The sequence below is a fragment of the Apus apus genome, chromosome 11 (genome assembly GCF_020740795.1).
Source record: "Apus apus isolate bApuApu2 chromosome 11, bApuApu2.pri.cur, whole genome shotgun sequence".
NCBI lineage: Eukaryota > Metazoa > Chordata > Aves > Apodiformes > Apodidae > Apus > Apus apus.
The window spans coordinates 2,187,341-2,212,521 of record NC_067292.1 but is presented as its reverse complement, the minus strand read 5'-3'; the positions used below and the strand labels follow the sequence as shown (position 1 = coordinate 2,212,521).

Genomic DNA, 25,181 nt, shown 5'->3' with positions numbered 1-25,181 from the left:
GAGATACAGACACAGTTTTCTCTGTGCTTCTTTATTGCATAGTTGCACACTACTTTAACAGTTTAAAATACAGCAGCTACAAGTTTCTTTACATCAGGTAAAAACTGAGGGAAAAGCTCTGTAACCCAAGAGAACTAAAGGCATTCCCTGTTATATATGTTGTCTGCAAAGACAATTATTTCAGTAAATTATGATTAGGGAGATAACATACATTAAAATACACAATGTGATAACTGCCAAGAAAACAAGATGCACAAAGAAAAAAGCCAAGGTGTGCCAAGAAATACAAGTTAAGATGTTAAAAATTAAGGCCTTTGATTTTTAAAGCAAATACTGTTGATTATGAAGTTGAGCAGAAGGGAAGCTTCCTCAAAAATAAGTCTTGTAGAATTCCAGTACTTCAAAACCCAGCAGGTCTTTGTGAGATCAAAGCAATCTCCATTTCTATAGCTTTCAAAGCCAAAAGATACACTCCTGTCAGACTTGGGGTCAAAACACCACCACAAGCCATCCATGACAGAAGACAACAAAGGACTGGTCAGATACACATGGTGGTGTACACCTAAAGTGCACTGGTGGGAAAGTTCTGGAATGTAGGAATATGGATCAAACACCCAACTGTGAAGCCACCAAGAGCAAGACAAATGCTTAACAGGAACACTGAAAGGCAGTTGGAAATCAGACCAACATGGATACAGATTTATGCTCCAAAACCTTCTACTCCCATTTCAATAAGCTGCCCTCAAGATTATATATATTACAGTCTTTAATTCCTGGTACTTATTGCCACAGGGAACACCGCCCAGGACAGTATTAAGCAGCCTAAGGGACTACTATGCAAGGACAAATACAAATGTGTGCTTTGACCCTTTGGAATTGTACCATCTAAAAGAAGAGACTAAAGATTCCCACTTCTCAAACAGAGTTTAACTTAGCTGTGCAAAAATCCTTACAGGTATTAGCTCTAGTCCAACAATCGAGTAATTTCCCCCTCCCTCCACACAATTGTGAGGGTAAGCCAAAATAATTATATCCCATCCTGTCTCACATCCATGTGCAGGCACACAATTCCTCTTCTTGAAGCTGACTTTTGCAAGGCCTACGCAGTCATTGCAACATAAAACAACCCCAAAAAAACCCTTTCTGTTAATTTCCAAACTGCTAATTTCAACAGCAACTGAGCTACTGCCTATCTTAACCAGAGATGCTAATACACCAACATGTAAATACAAGACTCAAAAAGCAGCAAAATAACTGTAACAGAAAATCCCTGTAAACCTTATTTTTGTAGCACTAGATTTCTAAATTGACCCTGTCTCCAGATATTTTAAGCAATCAGTGCTGAAATTGTGATTAATTTTATGGTAGCACACTTAGATGAGATTTTATCTAAATATATATGGAGTATGGCTTATTAAATGTATGACACCTATTCTCTAACATTTCCATGACAAAACTTGAACCAAGTAAGTAAATCTCTAGGAGAATTTTCAAACAGATCACTGAAAATAGAACATCCAGCATCATCTCTGATAGATGCACGGTGGTAAATGTGTTAAAAAGAGATTTACTCACCTAGGAAGAAAATTTGCTTCTGTAAAGCAAACCTAACCCTTGAGAACTCAATTGGGTATGAGCATATCAGGGTATTATGAAGCAGCTGAAGATTAAACATTGACACCACAATAAAACTTTAAGAACAAAATATGCATTTAGTATTTGCATATGCTAGAAAAGCTGTAACTGCTGAAGTGAGCTTAGTGGCACACAAAAACTTGGTGAAAATTACCAAGACAATTAAAAAACCTTAAGCAATTGCATGAAGCTTTTTAAAAGACCCATTCATCCAGGACAGGGATTTTGATGCAGGCTTCCTACAGCCAGCTTGGTGCTGCTGAGCCACCTGTAGTTTTAAATGTGAAGGCAACATTAAGAGGTCTTTATAGTGCAATTTTTCCTAACTGCTACTAATGAGTAGCAAAAAAATCTCAACGACAGAAAAGATATATACCAGTTCTGAATGGCTGCCATCCTGCTATGGGGTCCTCCTCAGAAAAGTGTTCTCAAGAGCAGCACTCAGCAAAAACCTCAAGCTTAACAACACCTAGATGACATCCATTCAGGCAGGAAGTAAAAAACTTCTTTTCCTATTGCCAGAACTGTAGATACTACTTCCAAAATCCTTTTGGAACCTGCCACTCTCTGGCAAAACCATTGCTGATGTGGTTCTGCAGACCAGAAAGCAGAATCACAGAATGTGTGGGGTTGGAAGGGGCCTTTAAAGGTCATCTAGTCCAGCCCCCAAACACTGTCTAGTACAACTGAGGTGGTGTAGTTCAACCAGATTGCTAGAGATTGCACAGCAACTGAGGTCAACCAAGATGGTTCAACTGAGCAGTAAGGATTGGAAGAGGCAATGAAAACTGAAGGTACATACACTACTGGGTTGAACTCACACAGTAAAGGGACATACTCTACACTGGGATAGAAGAGAGATTTACTTACATTTACCACACAGTCACTCTAAGGTTAAGCGGACACATTGCAAACAGCCAAGGGAGAACGGCAAAACAGCCTGAGGTGGAGCTATTAATGAAGCAAAGGGAGGACCCGGGCACTGAATTGGTTAAACAGGAGCATTCAAAAGCCTTGCCATCATCAGGACCACACAAAAAAGTGTTAAAGTGCTTTTAAACTGAATAAAAATATTGATTCTAGCGTTCTGAATTCAGCATTGACAAGTTGGTGTCCTGGCACCACTTGTGCTGAATCACACCAGCAACCAGTGACTTTGCTTAGTGGCAGCAGCAGACCAAGTAACATCTGTTCTCCAAGAAGACTCCTCAAATACAATCCATCAAGATGACATGAGTTTACAGACAGACATGCTCTTCCTTAGAAGATCTGACCATACATTAGGTACATGAATTTCATGCACAGGCACACTGTTAAACACAGTAGAGCATAAAAAGCCAGTGAGAAAGGTGCTTGAGAGAAAATCATGGCTAGCAGTAGTATCCTTCAGAGGTAGATAATGCTTGTGGCAATTGGACTGTAACTCTAGGATAAGGCTCCACATCTGGCACCTTACCAAACAATTTTGTCTGGTCCACAAATAAATTTCAACCACCACTTCTATTCATTATCATAAGGTGCTATAATACATTCTGGTACCCAGTTGTCGTGAAGCTAGAGAACTCTCTTTTATTAGAGAAGTACATTTTGAGACAAAACTTTGAAAAGAGTGAACTGGTGCCCTATCAATTCCTAAAAGAAAATAAAAATAATAAAAAAATAATAAATCTTTCAACTACCTGAATGCTGCATTTTGTCTATACTGTCCTAGCACAGGTTTAGGTTTCAGAAATTGTTGTGAGGTTTATTTTCCCCAAATCCCATTGGAAGGGTCAGCTGGGGCTTATCTAATTTTGCTTTCCTTTGATGTGATCAATTTCCTGGGATCAATTGGATATTTTAATCTGATTTGCTGCACTTGCCAGTCTTGAAAAACTGGTGAATTCTATTCTGCTCTCTTCTTCTGGCACATTATTAATGCAGAAAAGTAAAAGCTGCCAAAGATAAAAGCTTCTACATTTGTTGTAATGTTTTAGAAAAGGTCTGTGGCTTCTGGTGTAGACTGGACATTTTGTGGCATCCGTATCAAACATGGATCATGCAATCAATAGAACAGAAAGAGATGAGATTCTGGAAGTCATCTTTTCCCTTCTCATCATCCTAAGCACCAAGAAAAAAAGAAGATAAAATGTCTCTGTATATGTGACTAGAGAAGATAGTTCCCTTCCCAAACCTCTGGAACAATTCCACAAAAAGGACCTAGCCAGTATTAAAACTTTTCCCTTCTTTACCCTTTCTGCTTGCTAACATGTTTTTAGTTGGGATTATTATGTCATGAAAGTCACTGAAAGAGCATCTGAAGAGAGACAGAAAAAAAGAGGCAAGGGGAAGTGATCTCCTGCCCTTACTTTTCCTTTAACTGTCAAAATAATTTCTTACTGATCCCTGCTTTAAAGCAAGTACATTTGTTAAGGGTTAGTATTATTTCCTTCTTAAAAAAAGCAAAACTAAACCCCCCACAGCTTTGCCACTGAAGGACAAATGACACTTGGCAGAACTGCAACTGGCCTTCTGTGAAACCGTACAGCATACACACACTGCAGAAAAAGGACAAATAATCAAGAAGAACAGTCACCCCCAGGTATTGCAGTCTGGGCTGACATTTCATGGCCTGATCAGCTCAGCATGGTCCTGGGGCTGTGCTTCAGGATTCAAGAGGCGCCTGCTTTGGAAGGAGGAACGGACGGTTCGGTTCATTAAGGGCTGAAGAGGGCGGAAGTTGTCTACCATTCTCTTTTCTTCTTCACCATCTGAAGTGAAGAGCAGCATCCGAAATGCCTCCAGCTGGGAATGAGAAATGTCCAATGTTGTGACCTTCACTAACTGAAGAATTAGCGGAGTTCAAAACAAAACACAATAATTCATGCTTGGAAAAAAAATAATCCAAGGTAGTATTACATTTGCATGCTGAGGAATCACGGAGTGAGCTTCTGGTACTTCTTTGTCACCTGCTTGTCAAGGTTCCTCCATCATCCACATCAAAGCAGAAGATGAACTGTCACTCATCAGCCATCTTTAGACAAACTGAATCTCAAATGTGGTCTGAGATGGAACCAATTCCAGTTGAAGCACTAGAACATATGCTACCTTTAAGTTAGTCTCTCAGGCCTTCTTAATTTACAGCCTTCCTGGAGTTCTGCTTCCTCACACAGACATGCATGTGCTGGAGCCCAGGGAAGAGGGAACCTCCACAAGCAACAATCTACGTGGTGGTTGTTCCCAGTGGTTTATAACTGGAGATTAGTAAAGTATGCAGCAGGTCAGCTTTTAATGCTCACAAGGGCATTACAACGTTAAGTAAACTATGAGACTTTATGGCATAAAAGAATGAGAGTGATAAAGAGCAAAGGGAAAAAAAAAAAAGAGAAAAAGTTCAATTTGAAAAGGAGAATGTCACACTCTGCAGGTCTCTCTGCTCTGGTAACAATTTTTAGTTCTTCATGTCCTGTTCCTTTATGTAAATGCAAACATTAAGACATGCCTGTTCTTTAGTGTTTGTTTGGAGTTTGACCTTCTAGATGGACTAGATCTGTGCAACAGTCTTAATAAAAATAAGTATTTTGGCCTCATGTTGTTGGACACACACTTCATTATTAATCAAAGCCTCAAAAACAGGAACAGTGCAGAGATAACTTTCAGTGCCTCTTATACCATGAAAAAACGGTAGATTTGGAGGTTGTTGATTTTTACTTGATTTGCAACAACCTTCCAAACTTGTTCTATGCTGTACTGTCCCTCAAAGTCCTCCCCTTCTCGGAAGAGGCAAAAAGACCACCTGAAAACTTACAAAAGCCCCACAATTATAGTACAATTCCAATGAGGCCTCCTTCAGACCATTCTACTTGTCCCTACATCTACCAAGAAATCACATCACATTGAAACATGAAGTACTAAAATTAAAAGCAGTAGAGGGCACATGGTGACAAGTTTGGGTTGGTGTCAGAACAGGCTATTGACCATTAACTCTTCCACTTAAAATAACTTCTGTAATACAAACATTTGCTGAAATCTTTGGGTGTTCTTTTTTAAGGGGAATAAATAACAGAATTCAAGGACAGCACAGCCAAATATAAACACGCCTACAAAGGCAAAGGAGAAAACCTAGTGGAGACTTCCTCTATCTCTGGCCATCAGAATGGCATGTGAAGGACTCAAAGCCACCAAAGTCCATCCCTTCTGTACCTTCTGACTCTGCCCAAGGGAAGAGCAGAGGATTTAGCCCTTGCAGTCTCTGCAAGATCTCTGTGCACATGGCTACCAACAATATGCACAGAAAGTCAGTCTGGAATTTCACAAAACCTGCCCTTTCTCCTCCCTCCCTGCCACAAGAAAGGCTGCATCTCCATTGTGATAAGGACAGCAAAATGCTACAGTGTTCTGACAAATAACCTTAGAAGCTTTCAAGAGGCAGCTTCCAGCCTAAGGCATTGTTTGTTTATCACAGAGCAAGATAAAACTCCACTAGAGAGCTGGAGAAGCATCTTTAACTGCTTACAGACCAAATCTTCAGTCTTTCAATATCAGCTGTTAATGTCAGGATACCTCCCCAAACAAACACTGAGTATGAAGCAGCTGTGTATTCAGAGAGAATTACTGGTACTGGTAAGCAGCTCCTTCAGTGCATCTTCCCAGTCTGATTTGAAAGGTAAGCATGAGATTTACCTGATTCTCATCGACCTCTATTGGCTGCTTCTTAATAATCCACGTGACTGATTCGGTCAGTGGGGGAGTAGTCAAAGAGCCCGCGTAGGTCCAGTAATCAGGGCATGAGGGTATCAAACAGGAAGGATCAAAGACATCAAACTCGACAACAGTGTCCTGAGCCCCAGAAAAAAAGTCATTTTGTACAATTGTATTTTGAGGAAAAAAAAGTCAGAGTATTTTAAAAGATCATAAATGCTGCACGTGTCACCTGCGCATATGCAGAATTAAGTAGTGTGAATATTAATAAATATCCACATAAAATAATAATGTAAGCTCCATCAACTTGTACAGAATTGGTAAGCTGGGTTAGAGGCATAAGGGGCAGTCAGTGAATAGACAACATTTAAATCTCTCTTGTCCCCACAAGCCATTAGGAATTCAGTGCAGAAGAAACAAGGAGTGCAAAGGAGCAATTGACTGTGTCTTTGTGGGAGCCACAGGCAAACAGGAAAAAGAAAGAATAAATGGTGGGACAAGTTCAGGTAGTTCTGCCAGATATACTTCATAGAGTGCAAACAATAGTGCTTTTACTTGTCACCATGTGAGCTTAGGCAGTGGGGAAAGGACTAAGACTTTACTCAAAAGTGTTTTGAATGCAGTTCAAAGTCAAATATTCATGTCTCCAGAATGTGCACTCCCCCAAGGGAGACACCAGACAGCATGTAGGAGCCTCAGAGACCATGATTTCTTACACAGACATTTCACCCCTGGGGTTTCTGCAGGTTATACTGACATTGCAGGAAAGGAATATCCCTGTTTTTCTTTAGATAGGCTTTATCAGTTCCCCACTGATAAGGGCAAATATCACAGCAAAGACCTTTTCAAAAATAGGGAGTTGGACAAGAGATTCTAGATGGGATCTTTCACCCACCATGTGAGAGAGGAAGCTGCAAGGAAATCAGGACGGGTTTTATCTGACCTGCCTTCTGCTTCTAACCAGCATGGTGCTTCTCAGGGGCTGGTGCTTAAGCCAGTGATAACCCTGGCAAGGCAACAAAGGTTTTCAAACGTTTTAAACCAAGTGGCTGACACCCTCTGGAAATGAGATCCCTCATCAGCTTGATGAGCCTAATGTTTGATACTACTTTTTAAAATTATCTCTTTTTTTTTTTTTTAAGATCTTGACTTTAGTTTCTTTCAAATTCATATGCTGTAAAATATTACACTCTCATAATGCATATTCACAGATTTTTGTAGGTCTTTTTGGCACTGAACTGACTTGTTTGGCATTTATCTGACAGAGTTTTCACTGTGCTGCCATAAATATTTGTTTTATTTGGGTTTAAAAAGAAAAAATCCTTGCTGCGATAAATAACGGCACAGCGATTTCAACTGGGTGTGCTTACAAGCCAGCAAAATTCTGGCTATTTTCTGGCTAGTTTCAACAAAGGAACAGGCACCTGGAGCAGCAGGAGCTGCTCCTGAGCGCTACCAGGGACGCCGCACGCCCTCTCCCGGCAGAAGGCAGAGATCGGCTCTGAAGAAAGGGTCCCTTTCCTCTAACACATTTACAGGGTTTAAAAAAAACCAAACAAACCAGCAAATAATCTCCTCCTCGAAGATCAGACAAAAATCGGAAAGCCTTAATTCCACAAGAAAGAAACTACCACTTTACACAGCACAGAAATTTCATCCCAGCTAAAGAATATATTATTAATTATGGTCTAATTCTGTATAATTATATAATTATTATATAATAATTATATAATAACGATTAATTGTGTGTTAACTGTACATTAATCCAGTGGCAGCTGTTTTCATAGCAGAAGGGCAGACTTCACTGAGGACAAGCAGTAAACATGTGCATGCCCCTCTAAGGGGATACAATCCCAAAAGCATCATTTCTTAAACCAAGAGGTTTGGAAAGCTTGAAGGATACAATTCCTCCTTAAAAACTGGCTTCCCCCCCAGTATAATCAATAGTTCACCCAAGGTGTCAATCAAACCCCTTACTGACATTGAAGGAAGAAAGCATTTATTTGTGTTTTGCTGTTGTCACAGTACTCTTTCTGTTCAGTGACTGCACTATTTAAGCAGTGATAACTTGATGGGACACTTAAAAATTACCTACCTTGTGTTTAACTGCTGGCAAGGCATCCACCAGTATCTGCAGCCCCTCATGATGTGCTCCCAGCTGCAGGAGACAGGTGGGAGTTAGGGAATCATTAAGCTGGCATTCTACATCTCTACCTTAATCAGTGTATTTTGAAAACAACAATCTAGAGGTATTTTGCCTTAAACCAGTTTTATTAAAAAAAAAAAGAAAAAAGGCATCACTACAGCTTATTTCACAAAGTGAAATTACCTTCAAAAACACTCCAATAACAGCCAGGCCGTTACCTTCCATGACAGCTTCTTCAAAAGTTGGGTACACAACAGCATTCCAGTGAACTAAATGCAACTGAAATATAAATAATAAGAAATCAACACAAGCACAGAGCACAGCAATGTTACCAAGAAACTGGACTTTTGATCTTTGCTACATTTGGTCCTTGGCAAATTGAGACACTGCAGTGAGCTACCTCAGGAATCACACACCCCAAAAAAGATGACCAAAATGTTATTGGAAAATAATGGTACTTCCCCCCTTTTCTTTCTTTTTGCCTTGTTTTAAAATAATAGCCAAAGAACCATAAACTGCATTTCACATGTATGAAAGGGATTTTTTTCTGCTGGAGACATTATAGGAATGGTGTTAAACGCACCAGAACAGCTCAGCATACCGTAAGATTCCTCTGCACTGCTCACAGTTCAGCACAAGTGCTTCACTGGGGGGTTTTGTGCATTAAACAGATCACCAGCCCCAAAACTTAGTCACACAGTCCTGCAGTTAATATCTTGCCAAGCTGACAAGCATCACTATGGGCACATTAAGAAGAGATAAACATCTTTTCAAAAATAAACAAGCACTGTTTTTCAAATTCCCCATCTCCGGCATGTAACTGTGTTTGTACCTGTCCTATTTTCTTCTCTGAGCAACTTAATCAGTATTTTCCCCCTTGGCTTCATCCTTGTTATTGACTCTTTCTGCCTCATTAGTTACTTAATCACAAAAGTCTTGCTATTTTAATAACAGCTTATGACTTGAAAACAAAATACAAAGCGGCCATAACTACTGTATTACCACAGAACTCTGCTGTACATTATTCTAATGACTTCAAGAAATAATGAGTTGTTGATCACTGGAAAAAACTTTTTAACATCAGCCAAAGCTCTGGGGTCACAGACACAAGTCAGTTACTGTATACAAGGTAAGCAGGACCAGGCTTCTTGAGTTACAAGTATGGGTGTGAGAATTAAATAGCCTTCTGTTTGCTCTTCAAATATTTTTAAAAGAGTGCTTAGTATGTGCTTTGTTCCTCTGCAAGTGTTTAGTAATAATAAACAAAGTGATTTTAAAGCAGCAAGGATTGGGAGATTTGGAGGTCCACTGGAGACAGCAGCTGGGATGGAGAGCATTCACTGTACTCCCAAGAACACAGATCCTACATATCATATGAACTCTTCACTTACTGCAGGTCACAGGTAGTGCACTTAAATTTTTTAAATTGAGATCTGAGCTTCCCTTTTACCTCAGTATTTGCTGTCCACCTGATTTGCACCACATCAGCTGCTACCTGGGAGTTCACTAAGACTTGATCATGCTCTCAGTCTGCTTTCTGTCTTGTCCTTTTCCCCTTTAAAAGGAGGAAGGACAAGTAAAGTTGTGTCCCTACCTGCAGACTGAGCTGGAAAAGCAGTGGTACTTTGCTGCCTGCCAGTGGCTTGTCCAGCACCCACCCTTGGGGAGATTCAGGGAGCAGATAACATTACTGAACCCTTCAGTAATGGGGCCGAGTGCAATTTTAAGATTGTTGTTCTCCAGAAAACACAGTGAGTATGAATTTACCAATACAATGGTACATGAGCTGGGACACCTAGCAGGTCTGATCTCTGACAGAATCTGCAATTAAACAAACTGCAGTTCTTCAAACTGGGGGTTTCCTAGCATGCAGGGAAGTCACAGGCAGTGAGACCCAACCTCTGGTCCCTGTAAGTATTTGTATTGTTCAGCATTTAATCTCATACCTCTGCTGGGTAAAATTTACTGTCAACTGTGTGCTCTGAGCCCCACTCATTTATAGCTCCCCAGTGGAAGTGGAACTGCTTTAGCCTGTATTGGTTTTCCAAGGGACCTCCAACAATTACTAAAAAACAAAAAAAGACACATTAAAAAACATTATTTAGAATTGTCCAGACAAGTAACACAGTAAGATTCTGCTTGAAATAAGTCTGCCCAGGGAAGAAATCAACCATCTTAGCTGAAACAGTCCCCTATTGCTTGGCTACTTTTACAATTTACTTGGTTGTGACAAAATTATTCAAGCTAACACATCACACTTTTTCCCTGCAGCCTGAACCAACTATGTCCAATTGAAGATGATTAAGTTAAATAATCTCCTCATCCATCTCCCCTCAAGGGAATTACTGTTTTTTTCCAATTCACATCAAGTTTGGCAGTCATGGTGATGACATGTTATGTTCTGTGCTCTTTGAGCAGGCATATGAGAACTGCCTTTCCAGAATAAATACATGACAAATCAAGGGATTTATTTATTAAAGGACATCCCAATGAAGCCTCAATATCTATGAAAAATATTGACATTTCCCATGACAACACAAGACTTCGAAAACCCAATTTCAGCAGAAAAATGAGCACCTTGTGCCAAATGTTCAATTCTGCTTTTTTTCAAGTTACAGAAGTCCAACCATTCTGCTTCAGTGCAGCTTTCAGATTGCAGAACCTATTGTGAAAGATTTCTTGCATAGCCAGAAACAGGCTCATATTGTGCCTGCTGTTCAAAACTGTTCAAGCTACATTCCACAAAGCATCTAAACATACAACCTGCAACAGTACCTTGCTGGTTACCCCATTATACCATCAGTAGATGCAAGACTGCAATTACTTCCAGAACAAAGCTAGCAACAAACATGTAGCTGTAGAGACTCATTTTCTGATTTTTCCTTAACTGTACATTATGGTTAAATTTTGTAGCAAACCACTGTATAAAGTACATAATCCAAACACTACTTTTGAAAAGGAGTTAATCACTTTAATGCTAAGGAGAAAACAATGAGAGGCATTAAGAGCTTTTCTTGTCTTTTTTTTTTTATTTCCCTGAATGCCAGCCAGCAGTTTTGAATTCTCCCTAGACAGACCTGCTTGTGATAAAAGAGTAAGCTAAAACAAGCTATGCAAATTGGCAATTTATTTCATCCACTGCTGCTGAATTCTTGGCATAAATGCAATACTGACCATCACTAAAACAATGATGATGGAGAACAGTAACTCTCAGGGATGGAAGAGAGATACAGCCCACACTGCTAAGTCTTTCAGAATTGAAGTTTCTGTGCCCTAACACTATCCCGTCCTGATTGTCTGATGATGCAAACCCACAAGCAACTACATTCGTACTAATAATCACACTCATTTGAACATTCACTTCACAATAAAGGCAGGCAGAGGCACACAATGGTAGAAAATCAAATTCCTAAAGTAGTCTCTAGGAAAAGAACAGGAGCTTACAGTTCCTTGCAACCATTTTTGCCACTTCACATCCTCTCAATTTACCAATCTTTATAATTTCAAAACAAATAGAAGTTCAAAGGAACTCTAAGAACAACCAGAGGGCAGAATCACATCAGCTTCTTATTGTAGCTCTGTGTTTCAGTCTCACTTCCTTGCAGCAGGTGGCATTCACACACACAGCCAGGACCACATTCTGTACCTACCTTCCCACACCCTTTCTTCTTCAGCCTCCTGCTCTGCTCATTACCAAACACCCCACGGAAGCACTACCTTCGTCTTTGCCCAGGTCTTGTTTTGCCTCAGCTCAGGATTTAGGCATTTTTGTCTATCCTGGATGCATGTTTTGTCTTTTTCTTCTTCTGTTTGAATTTTGTTGGTTTGGGTTTGTTTTGTTTTGTTTATTCGTTAGCTTCCTTCTCTGGATTTCTATTGTTATTAGACAGAAGCTGGCAGAAAGAAAAACGAGAAATAGCAACAGTAAAGACAGAAAGGTGAAGGAGAGAGGCAGACACCTGAAAGCCTAACCATTTATACAGCAACATCCCATGATCTGTTGTTGTTTCTCTGTCACTTGGAGTCCTATCACTGATCATTTAATGCCATCCTCCACTAGCATTAAAAATTACTTTAATTCATTTGAGGAAGGTAATGAAGAAAAGGCAGCCATCCAGCAAGAGGCAGCAAGAATGCTCACACTTAAAGACCGACCTCAAGTGTTGAGTCTTGCAGATACAGCAGATTAGGATCTTTCAAAGCTGTGATGTGCTCTGAACAGGCAGCCTCTGAAAGGCCAACACCCTTCTCACTGAGTCTTGATGATTCCAAGCTTGCAGCTATGTCACAAAAACTGCCCTTGTGTATTTTAAATGTGTATTTCTTAATCTCCTGCAGACAATTCCCCCTCATTACATCAATTCTTGCAGGGGAAAAAAAAAAAAAAAATGACTTTGCTATCCAGCTGCAACCCATTACACTTTTCAGGAAGGCACTCTCAACAGATAGCGGGGTATGGCTGTATAAAGTAAAAGACTGTTAAATTAAAAGCAAAAGTAATCAACGTTAGTAAGTTAAAAATCACTGAAGAGCTTATTAGCGGTATCTCTATCTTAGTCTCTAACCCCACCTCATAACACAACAGCAGTTTGTACTGTAAAAACAGAGGTACCACTTCTTGGTTTCTTCATTATCTATCATAGCTCTGAGATGAACATGTGCAAGAATATTCCCTGGTTGGAAACTAGGATTCTGGATGAACAACTATAAACAATAAAACCAACAAAAAACCCCAAATGTTGCACAAGCTCCTGAAAGCTCCATTAATTCCTCCACCACCACGATTTCTGCTGCATTGTTTCATTAGCCTCTTTCCAAACATCAACCAAAATTGCAAAACATTAGTTTGTTAGTATGCTGCAAGCTTCCTTCCCAAGAGCATTACTGAATCCCATATGAAGACCTAGCATCTCTCACAGTAAACAGTCATCTTAAAACATACATTAATCAAACAGGTTCAAACTTGCCCAGGGTCCCTCAAGTTTTCCCTCCTGGACAAACTGAGTAATTGACATGAATCATGTCCTTCACAACAGCCCTGACCAGCTGCTACCACCTCATCTACCTTTATGAAATAACTCTTAATTTATACCAGCAATTTCCTTTGGTAAACTCAACTTTTAAAAAGAACAATGGGCAGGAAATCTGGATTTTGGTAGCAGGATCTTATGTCATTTGACCCTACTGAGCATTTTTTTTTTTAAATTATCTGCTCAGGTCAGCGTGTTTCTTCACAACAAATAATTGGGATGCATAATTGGATCTCACCTGCATGGACTCCTGCTTATACTAAAACAACAGAAACACATGCACCTGCTCCCTGTGGTAGCAGCTCAGTATTATTTGATTCTCCAAAAGCTCATTGAGATAAGTATGTATGCTTTCCAACTAAGAGTAATTTTGCTGCTGATTATCTCAAATGCATTAAACTTATCTGTTAACACTGCAAGTGGCTGATTACTTTAATAAAGTGTAATAATGGATTCTCATTTAAAATTAAGTACATAGCTACACATAAGACTGAAGACTGACTCATCTAGCTGTGATATTACCAAGACCTAATCAACAGGCAGGGCATTAAAACCTGTGCAGTAAGAACAAGTTTCAACCTACAACAGAGGATTTGTGCACAATGACCATGGTAATAAACACATGCTAAAAGTGAGGCAGACATAGAACTTCTGCATAACAGTTCCCACCACTGCAAATCCATGTTTAGCTAAAGTGTTCTTCTACTGTACATTCATTTTCAACATTGGTCCTGAAATGTTACATCATGCAAATATTTCTCCTCTCTTAGCATTAATAAGACATTAAATAGATTTTTCTGAGTTTTGCTTACTTGATCTATCAGAAGAATCATCAAACTCAACCAGGAATGAATATCCATTGTTCCAGATGTGAAGACATGTTTTTGGGTCATAGTTGATTTTCAGAGGCTTCAGAAATGGGTCATAAACACTGTCTCTCCACTGGATATTGATAGGAGACTGCCGGGTGCCCCCAGGAATTGTAAGCGGACTCTGCCAAAGTGGATGCACTGGAAGATGAAAAATCAGGCTCTAATGCACAACACAAAACTTCCAACTAAATACTTCATTACTTTTTTGGCAAGAGAAGATGCTTTGGCATATTGGCTCCAAACACTAATTCAAGTCAGCTGATGCAGAGGAAAGCAGAAAAAAAATAATACATTCCAGTTGCATGACTCAAAGTGCAGTAACTTGACTTGTAACAGTGTTGATACCTCTCTGCATTTGCAAAATGCTCTTCAAAGAAATTCTGCCCCTTGATTTGTCAGGAAACTGTTCTCACCAATTGATGTTAAGGTGGCTTCCGTTTCACAGCTTTGCCAGGGTCTCTGCACCCCACTTCAGATTTCCTGACACACCAGGACACAACTGACAGCAGATTACACCAGACACAGTGTAACTCCCACTAGAAGCCAAAACCACTCTCTTGCAGGTGCCTGTCTTCTGCCCACACACGCTTAGGGGTTACAACACCGAGGGTGCAGCTCTCCTGGAGCACCCGTCCCAGCGTTGGCCGAGGCTGCTTTTACGCAGTCGGGACCTACAGCTTATCCCCGCACCTGTAAACTCCTCAACTACCCATTTTGGGGGCAGCCTGGGCATCCTCAGCTGGGAGGAGCAGGGCAAACCCACGACTAGCTTCCATGGGATGTTACTCTGCATCAAGACGGAAGGGAGCCCCGGAGGCGGCGGGCAGCGCTCCGGCCCCTGCCGTGCCAGGGATTTCAGGTGCCTCGCCCACCCGAGCCCAGCGCCGCGTTTCTGGCTGCGTTAGGCGCTTGAGGGCTTTCACTAGGAGGGGGGAAAAAGATAAATAAGTCTTGTAGGAAGCCGCTCACGTGAGAGGCAGCTGAACAAACATTCCCCCTCGGTGTCCTCAGCGAACCCCAGCAGCCCGCGCAGCGGCACCGCCGAGAAACGCGGAGGCGGGCGAGCACAACGCTCCCCGAGAAGTGCCGCAGCTCTGCTCGTATTTCTGCCATCTCCGGGCGTGCCAGCGGAGCCACGGACACGGACACGACCAGCCCGAACCTGGCGTCCCCGCCTCTTCCACCCGAACGCCCGAGGCACCCGCAGCCCCCTCGGCCCGGGAGGCCGAAGCCGCGGCGGGACCGGGGGCTGCCCGAGCCCAGCCCCCCCGCCCGGCGCTGGGCAGGGCTGCCCGGGGCGAGGAGCCGCTCGGGGAACGCGAGGGGGGCCCGGGCAGTGCCCGCTGCCCTCAGGCCGCGCCGGGGCGGCAGCACTCACAGGCGTCTCGCAGGCGGTAGGAGCAGCAGGCGCCCAGGCTGCAGCCTCGCGTTCCCCGCCGCGGGGCAGCGGCCGCCGAAGCCCGGCGGAGCAGCAGCAGCAGCAGCATCGCGGAGCCCCGAGTCCGCGGAGCCGCCGGGCGCAGAGCCCAGCCCGGCCCGGCCCCTTCCGGCACGGCCCCGGCAGCCGCGGGGCGGGCCCGCGTGTTACCCTGGGGCAGCGGCGCGGCAGAGACCACTGCTCCCTGCGGGGGCGGGTTTGTCGTTTCCCATCGTCAGGAGAATCCCTGTGCCGCGCTCACCCCGAAACACGCGTGGCTTGCGCACCTGAGGGGAGGCGAGTGAGTTCTGCTCGAGTAGGAGGCTGCGGTTCCCCGCAGCTGCAGGTGCGCGGCAGCGGGAGCTTCCCCCGCAGGTCCCTGCCCCGAGCCGCACGCAGGAGGGCTGGGAGAAGCTGACTTTATGGCCACTTCGCCCAGCTGCATCTGTCCCAAAGGCTGCAGGCCAAAGCAGGTCCACCCTGGGGCGAAGGGAACAACTCGACTAGTGTTTGTCTGACGCCGCTTGAAGCAGGTTTTGATGAAACTGGTTAAAACACTGGTTACTTCTTGCACCTTTTCTGTGTTACAGCTTCCAGCAGGGAACACAGAGCAAAAAGGGAAGCCTGCAGAAAGCTGACAGTGTCACTGCAAGCACAGAGATGAAGGAAGGTGTGTTCCTTTCTGCTGGATCTGTTGAGCAGGCAGGAGCAGAACAACACCTCAGCTCCTGGCCTTCATCTTGCCATTTGCTCTGAATAATATTTCTTGGTTATTCTCTTAAAATCATTTTTACAAATCTGCATTTGCCTTCTGGGCAAACAAACAAAGAAGACCCCAAGAATGAAGACAGCATGCAGTCTGCACCCAGCGTTTTATGCCTGCCTCCTTCATGGTCAGCTCACTGAGCAGGGTCTAGTCTGTTGTTTACCTTTGTTTCAGGCGTATCTGTGGTATTGTCAAAACAGTTATAGTAAATACGGTGATAAAAAAAGCAAGTCCAGGATGTGAGTCATCTGTGAAGAGAGATCTGCCACAAACAGACCTAATCTGGGCTTGATTTATTTTCTTGTTTTAAAACCTTCCAGACAGATGCAGTGATGCTCCAATTTAATTTTATAGTATTTGGAGGCTTCTTATATTTGCACTGTGGTTTTTTCCTACCTATCCCAGCTGAAGTAGATGTGTACAGCCATCCAAACAGTCCCAGTCTTTTGAATTATATTTTATGATCAATTGCAGCTGTGAATACTTTAACAGGTCTGTTTGGAGCAATAGTAAAAAATTAATTTAGAATTGATACAAGTATCGATTTTGGAGTGGGAGTCAAGATCCAGATGGAAATACAGGTTGTGTATATTACTGGATTATCATAATTTATAACATTATTTCCAATAAAATATTTTGAAGACCACAGTTCTATGGTAAAAATCCAAAATAAATTCAGTTAAATGAAGGGATTTGCTGCCAATTTACACTGTTGTAAATTTGAGTTAAAGACACAAAACATTGTTCAGTGTTTCGTTTTTAAATTTCCTTTAAGTATCTGGGGAGGAGAGTGTTCTCATGCATGGGTTACAAAATAAGAAGAGCATGTAAATTAATTCAGGTGGTTGTCAGTAAGAGTGAGGGGTAAAATGGCTCAGATTCAGTTTATTTCAGTCTTTATAGTTTTAATCCTTAAAAAGGAAAAAATACAAGCTCCCCAGGGCAGTGGTCACAGCACCAAGGCTGCCTGAGTTCCAGAAGCATTTGGATGATGCTCTCAGGCACATGGGGTGATTCTTGGGGTGCCCTACACTGGGACAGGAGTTGGACTTCATGAACCTGATGGGTCCCTGCCAACTCAGCATAGTCTATGATTCTATGAAAAGTTGAATAAAGCACTTGGATTTGTTTACATGTGAGCTTTCAAACAAGCTTCACTCAGCCCTGAAGTAAAAAAGGGAGGACAGCATGGTGGGAACAGCTGAGAAACCCCACCTGCTTGAAGGAAATATCTTTTTGTCCTAAGCTGAGCAGCGGTGCTTTCCATAGCAACACATGCTGGACTAGAAAAATAAACCCAAACCTATTACTGAAACTCAATCAAGAACTTTTTAAACTTTAAGGGAGCATGGCTCTGCTTCAGCCACTTGGATTGATCATCACAGGGGAAATCCAGAATAGGTTGATTTCTTTGAAGCTTCCTCACATGAATCAAGATTTTGGAGGATAACAGCAGTGGTTGGCTGAGGTCCATTGTGACAAGGTGTGGAAAGTTCTGCTGAATTGATGTCAGATTGGGACTGTGATGTAGGCCAGTTTGTTGATAAACAGTCCAGTGCTTTTTATCAAACGGATGTAACTGACAGAGTACTCTGAGCTCCACAGGAAAGCTGCAGCAGATAGTGAAATGCTGAGCTTTTCTCTGCTTCCAGAATGTTTGGCTGAGATAGGAGCCTGGATGAGAAGCCAGTGGCTGAGGCTAAGTGCAGATAAGGAGAAGGTAATTCCAGTTGGCAAGGTAAAGCAAATAGAGGCTTTATCTTTTCTGTATAAAAACATTTGCCAAAATTATGAATTCAGGCTTACTAACTCAGCATGGAAAAGGCTTAGAAGATCTCTCATGGATAATTTGTGTAGTTACTGCAGTTGTACGTGAAGCCCTGGAGATGGCACACCTGGATTGTGTCAATGCTGTACTGACACAGTTCTTTAAAAAAGAGAGTTGGATAGCAATAGTAGAGAATGTAATGAGCAGTGGTGTTATGATGGAACAGCCTTGATCTCTTCCTGGAATGTTTGTTAACATGAAGAGAGTTTTTGTTTCTCAGCACAGCTTCCATGGACAAGTGTCCACAGCAAAAAATACAGCATCATTTAGCTCCAGAGTGGGAACTGACCGTGGGTAACCATCAAAATACTACTTTCTCCATCATATATGGAGATTCAGACACCTGTTTCTCTCTAGTTGACCTTCTTAGTTGACTGAACAATTTCAAATAATTTTCCTAGAGTAATACTTTCACTGATGAAACAGAAATTACACTTAATTTTAGTATGCTCATCTCCTGAATTTTTTAATTCTCTAGGCCATAACCTTTTGTGATATATTAATACTGAACAAGCAGAAGAATGAGGAGCTGCAGAGAGGGTTCTATGCTGCTAATTCATGGGTTTCATTACTTTTTTAATCAAGGATGTTGATATACACAGTCTGTCTGGCTTCTAAAATTGGAAGTCATTTGACATGCAGTCAGTATTCACTTGCAATCTTGGTTTATGTCTTCAAATATAAAAACAATGAATATACAATTAAAAAATGAATAGAAATATAGAATTATGACAAATTTTTAACCACAATTGCAAAGGATTCTGTGGCTTTCCCCTCTGCAGCAGTAATTCCCATCACTGCACGTGATGAGCAGTATTTTGTGAGCCCAAGCTTTATTCTTGCTGGCACAGATTTTGGTTTTGGCTGTTGAATCTCCACCATTTAAAAAGTTTGCTGGTAAATTTCAGATAAAGGGATAATAAAAGTATTGTTTGTCACTATTAGGATATGTTCTTTCATATGCACATGTCCTCGAGTGGACTTTGTGTACATACAGATGTACAGACTAAATAACACACCTAATTGAGATGGATTAATTAGGAAAGCTACTATTACATGCACCTAATTAACATGAATTTGTTAGAAAAGCTACTATTTTATAAGGTGTGAATTATGAATAATTGTTTTTCTAAACATTACTTTAGTGCTTTTCTTTGAATAGATCATAGAATCAGATGAACAATGTCTTATTTTAATGGGAAAATTAAGAATTTGGCCCTTTCATGTCGTTGTTTCTTTAGTAAAATAATTCAATGCTAATCTTGTTCCTTTAATTAGGCATCTTCTGTAGATTCACAAGGCACCTTTTTACACTGAAGTTCAAGTGCTGTATTAACAAGTTATGTTACTAGATTGAAGTACCTGTTCTGTTTTCAGCTTTCAGAATACAAATTTTCTGCTTCGAGTAGCAGAAAAAGAGAACATGTAGACTGAGAACTCTGAAAACCACTGCAAGCAATTGACCTTTGTAAGAATTGCTCTGAATTATTTTTGATTTGCTGCATTGACAGGGAAGCTTGCATGCCATTTATTACATAAAGCTTCCATGTCTAGGAAAATACACAACACAGTGCACGTGGCACTTGGCAGCTAATCTACCAGGTTTTTTTGGAAATGCTAGTCACTCAGTGACAGAAAGTATTTTGACATCATCTTCAAAAACGCATTTTCAAGTGCAGAGCTACTGAACACTGACATTCACTGAGTATTTCTTCTACCTTTCAATAGTAACAAAGCCTGGTGCTTGTCTCCCTTCTGCTTTGTTTTATGTCTGTCACAAAATCAGCTGTTTGCTCATCAGTTAAGTAAATACACAATTTGTCATTTGATGTTTGAATAGAAGGGATCTGGTTGTTCTTTGGAAAAAGCTGGGAAGCCAAATGCACTTACAGAGGAAAAACATAGGAAACAAAAGAATTTCCTAAAAGTAAAAAAATTACTCTTCACTGTTGCTTCAGCTGACACGTTCTGCACACAGGCAAGTAGACATTCAGTCTCTGTCTGGCCTCATCTTATTGTAGATAAGTTTATCAGTGTTTTAAGTAACTAAATCTTTCACATCTTGCAGTAGAGTCCCGCATCTCAGGGAGTGACTCAGTGTAGTTCACCACATTTGGAGGTGTTTGTGGTTTGTACTTCTATAGGCCTCATTTTCAAAATTAAACATCGAATTCAAAGTCACTCAGTCATTTTGCTCTAAATGTGCTTTCAATTACACTTACAAATACAGTTTTCATTGAAACTAATCAAAACCTTGCAGGTAAAAAAACCGAATTGTTGCACAGTCTGTTTGTCCATTGTAGTTACACGTGAAAAATCACAAACAACCCCGTGACACCGACACAGCAGAAATGACAGTGTTTGAATCCTGCACGTGGAGGTAAATGATGCAATTCAAGACGGTATTTCTAGCTCACGTTTCAGTCATCCTGTTATTTTCCTTTCATCTTTCAGGCACATTCTCAAATTCCCCTTTTTGGTTAGCTGGCAGATCAGAAAGAAAAGCAACACTTCACTACACCGGCTGCTTTTGTGCCTCCGCAGGTAGCCAGGCCTGATACAACCAACTACACTTACGTGCATCGTTCCTGTTCCTGTGGGTGCAGGCGGCCAGGCTGCAGGGTCGCGCGGGGGGGCTCCAGATCGCTTTCAGCTGCTTGTAGAAAAGCACCAGGGTATTTGCCTTCACACCCTTCATTGCTCTCACCTTAGCACTTAAAGTCTTCAGTTCCTCAAGCAGCCAGAGGAGCTTCCCCGAGTCTGGCGACCTATCGACACAAAGTCGAGGAAGAAAATCCTGTGGATATACAGCTGCAAGGTAAATAGGTCTGGAGACACCCGAGTTATTACAAATTTTGCGAGCACCCTTTTCTGATTGGAGAGGTGGAGCTAACCAGGTGGTTAATTTTCAACTTATCCCTGGACTGGCTTCTTCATTGGCTCTGCATTTGTTGGAGGGCCAGCTAGTTGATGATTATGTGCTTTCCAGGGTCTTTCTCATCAAGTTCCAACACTGAAGGGTTACAGAAACCCTTCTTTGTATTTCTTATCATTCCTTCAGGCATAAATGCTTTGAATTTGAATAGTTGCATATTTGAATACTGATAGCTAGCAATTGGTGTCATTAACAGCTGTAATTCTGAGGATGGGTGAGGCTTAAACTGAGGAACTCACAGAACCCTGGTAGACACACGAGGCTTGCCCAGCAGACCAGGAAGGGGAGAGGCCTCCATCAGAGGAGTGTTTTAGCTCTGGGCTGTAAATGGGACCAGTGCAGCCTCGAGGTGAGGAACTTGTTCTTCTGAACTATGAGATAAGAGGGTTAATTTTGTACAGACTAGGAATAGGAACAGACATAAGGAGCCATAATTACTTCTCCCACTCACACACCACTTTGAGCCAGCTGAAGTTGTTTTTTTTTTTCCTCCAGTGAGAAGATTGAGATGTTTTACTGACCTGTGTTTCTTGGAGGTGAAAGCACAATGTTTCTCTCATTATTTCCACATGCAATTCCAGTAACTTTGTTATTTCACATGAAAGATCCGTATAAAAATCCCATCCTTTCATTTTCTTTGGGATGTTTGCTCTTCCTTCCATAGCTGGAACCCCTGTAGGTGGCACAGACACAAGCAGCTGCTGAGTTAGAGCTGTAGTTTCTTGGGCCAAGCAATTAATTTTTTTAAGACTTCTTACAATGCTACAGGTTATAATAGACCAAGTGGGAATGAAGATGGAGAGCCATTAGGAAAGGCTGCCTGGGCATGCCAGGGAGCAGCAAGGGCCAGCTGCCCTCCCGGGGCAGAGGAGGGGGAAGCCAAGGATGACCCAGCACAGGCAGTGAGTGCCCTGAGCAGCAGTGTCACCCCAGAGGCTGAGCTGGCTGCCAGGAAAAGGGTCTGTTGACAGTTCCAAGCACAGCAAGTGACAAACCAGGTCCAAGGTCCAACAGGGGGAACTCAAGACAGGAACAAAAGGAGACAAAGAGAAGCAACAACAAGGGTTCAAAGTCCCTCCTAGAGACAGTGCTAAAGACAACACCAAAGACGAGTACCCTCCTCAGAGAGCTGAAGGGCCCAGACCTGGCCTTAAATGGGCTCCTGGCCCATGGGCAAGGCTGTGGGTGGAGGCTGCAGGTGAGGCTTGTCAGGACCATAAAAGCTTGTTAGTGACCTCAGGGTCACAACAACACAAAAGTATTGTGGGGCCTTTAATAATTCTTGTGTAAGTATTTGCACAATTAATGTGATTATTTTCCTCCATTAAGTACACAAGAGGGGGCATACTTTGAAAGCTACAGAATCTATCAATGACAGAGCAAGTGAAATTATTAGACTATTAATATTATGCCATTAAAACCCACTCCTTTCTTAATCCATATATTTACTTGTGAAATATTTTAATAGTTACTTTTTTTGTTTTACAAATTTTGGTGTTTTGCATTAGAAATGTATTTGCTTGATGATATTTTCATACTACAGATGGAGGTTTGTCAGCTCTTATCACGCAGGGTGTGAGTGCAAGGCTCAGAGAACCCTCTCTAGAATCCTAAAGGGACAAGCTTATCTGTACTATTTACTATTCCAAAACCTACTGCTAAGGAGTCTTTCTTAATGCTTGTCATTTATTATCTCAGCTGCCTGCTGCAGTGTCTAAGAATAAGCCATCACCAGCTGGGGGTTCTGCCTGAAGAACTGCAAAATCAAATTTCTATTGTTGCTCATAATCGTGGGTAATTACATAATTACATATGTGGAGTGTGACTGTATACAATGGAAATGTGCTTATTCTGCCTTCACAGAAACTAGAGAAGCACAGAGCTAGAAATTCTTGCTGCCACTACCCATGGGAATTTTGCTCTGGGCTAGACAGGATCAATATTTGGGTTTGTTTCTGATGCTCACTAGGGGGTCACCAGTACTTCAAACAAATGTTGTTACTTGCAGAGAGAAAATTCCCTCTTTGATTTAGTGTTTCAAGAAGTCTGATTATCCTGGCATCGTGCTGGCAAGGGTGTTTCTGTCCTCATACTGTCTCAGTTGCAGCACTGGCAAGTCAAACCCAACAATTCAGGAAAAGTCACTCAAAGTGCTGGCCGGGCTCTTTGTATACAGCCCACCATTAACCTTCATCACTGCACGGGTGCGTGGCTGGTACGTGTTCAGCTTGTCCTCCAGGATCTGCTGTGCTTTTCTCCAGAGCTTTTCCCCATAGCAGTCAGTCCCCAGGTTGTACCAAAGCCTGGGATTATCCCATCCCAAGTGCAGGACTTGGCAGTTGTCTTTGTTGCACTTTGGGAGCCGTCAGGTCTGCTTTGAGTGGCAGCCCTGCTGCCCTGCAGATGACAAACACAGTGTTACCTGGAAATCTGCTGAGGGGCTATTCCAGCACCCTGCCCACTGATGAAGATTGACACGCAGTTTATTTTACTTCTCACACCTTAAAAAATGGGGTTATGTCCCAAATGTCTAAATGGATGCAGGTCCAGAACTAGGAGATGGTCAAGTTCTGCTCAGAATAATAGCATTAATGAGACATCATTGCTGTGTAACATTTTGTGTCTGGATTTCTGAAAAAAATACATGAAGGTGGGGAGTACACACTGAATGAAAAGGCAGTTCTCAGGCAACCCTCAGTCTGCAGAAAAGGATAAAATCTTCTAAAATCACTAATTGTATTGAGCTCCCCTTCGGGCTTTCTGTAATCCCAATGGATTAAAAAAGACTGCTGATGATATTGGTACCTGACCAAGTAAACATGGTCTCTGGCAAACCTGAACGAGGCTGGGCAAACTAGCAAATACTGGGCAAAGTTATCAGCTGTGTGACAGGGGGGAAAGGGCAGCAGGAACAGCTGGGAGTGTGATGCTGGGAAGATCAGTCAGGACACAGCAAACACAGAGCTTGTTAGAATGGCAGATTTCTGAGAAGGGGAATAGCCTCCTATCATTTATTCCCCCCCCCCCCCCCCCCCCCGATGTATACAGGGAGATGAAACAGTGTGCACATAAACAAGGGAACACTGAGATAATGCCTGACCCTTCTCATCTTATTTCTTAGACTGGCAAAAATGAACTTACAAGGCCATGAACTTTGACCAGCTAGATGACCAAATATGTAACCATGTTTTCCTCTCTGCTGTGGGAATTCAAGGCCTTTTCGTTCACCCTCAGTTGTGAAAATTAGGAAGATCTTCATTGAATGAAATGGAGTCTCCCCAGCATAAACCAGCAGTGAGATCAGAAAATGTCTGGGTCTTGTTCTGAGTCATCAAGCTAGCTGAAATAGGTTCAGGAGCAAAACCCACTTGATCCTGACCTGTTTTCTGTAGTGAAATCGAAGAACAGTTCTCAGAGAGTTGAAAACCGACACGGTGTCTGAAAAGTAAGTGATAAGGAAGCATGAATTAGGAGGGGGAAAACTGACAACTGCTTGTAACAGCAGAGGAGTTGCCTCCTGTGATCACATGGATGTGTTTCTGTCCCTCTCCAGTTATGAGAATCAGTATATAGAAAATGGGTAAAGAAACTCAACAGAAACTGAATTAACAGGGGAACTTCAAGTTCTCCTTTTGTTTTAATAGCAGAGGATGTGATCAAGGATTTTATCCATAGGAAACAAAATTATTCCTACAGAATTCTTATGACAAACACCCTGGAGCTACTTCTGTGCCCTGATCACATCTTCTGTGTTCTTCATGCCTTTGTTTCTATATTCTCATGCTCAGCAGTGAATATAATTATGAATGCCTGTCACTTGTTTAAACAAATGCTCTGTTTGGCAACCTTTGTTTTCCTGCTGCTGGTGCAGC

At 42.0% G+C, this 25,181-nt stretch overlaps 1 protein-coding gene across 2 annotated transcripts; it reads right to left on the bottom strand.

Moving 5' to 3' along the window:
• Positions 1-15: 15 nt before the first annotated feature.
• On the bottom strand, positions 16-21,211 carry CA5A (carbonic anhydrase 5A). Of its 2 annotated transcripts, none has more exons than XM_051629102.1 (7): positions 20,952-21,211; positions 14,304-14,501; positions 10,408-10,526; positions 8,645-8,740; positions 8,411-8,473; positions 6,298-6,453; positions 16-4,419 (listed from the first exon to the last, which is right to left on the bottom strand). In XM_051629102.1, the coding sequence occupies exons 1-7, from the start codon at positions 21,070-21,072 to the stop codon at positions 4,240-4,242; spliced, it is 933 nt and encodes a 310-aa protein (XP_051485062.1). In that variant the 5' UTR covers positions 21,073-21,211; the 3' UTR covers positions 16-4,239. The 2 variants fall into 2 exon arrangements, with proteins under 2 accessions (XP_051485062.1, XP_051485063.1); XM_051629103.1 differs by lacking the exon at positions 20,952-21,211 and adding an exon at positions 15,742-15,888.
• Between the last annotated feature and the right edge of the window lie 3,970 nt (positions 21,212-25,181).

Excerpts from the sequence above, each read along its gene's own strand:
- CA5A (XM_051629102.1), bottom strand. The coding sequence starts at position 21,072 with ATGAAGGGTGTGAAGGCAAATACCCTGGTGCTTTTCTACAAGCAGCTG. Across the intron at positions 6,454-8,410 it reads TGCCAGCAGTTAAACACAAG|GACACTGTTGTCGAGTTTGA; the intron begins GTAGGTAATTTT and ends TCTGGGGCTCAG. Across the intron at positions 4,420-6,297 it reads TAGAGGTCGATGAGAATCAG|CTGGAGGCATTTCGGATGCT; the intron begins GTAAATCTCATG and ends TCTCATTCCCAG.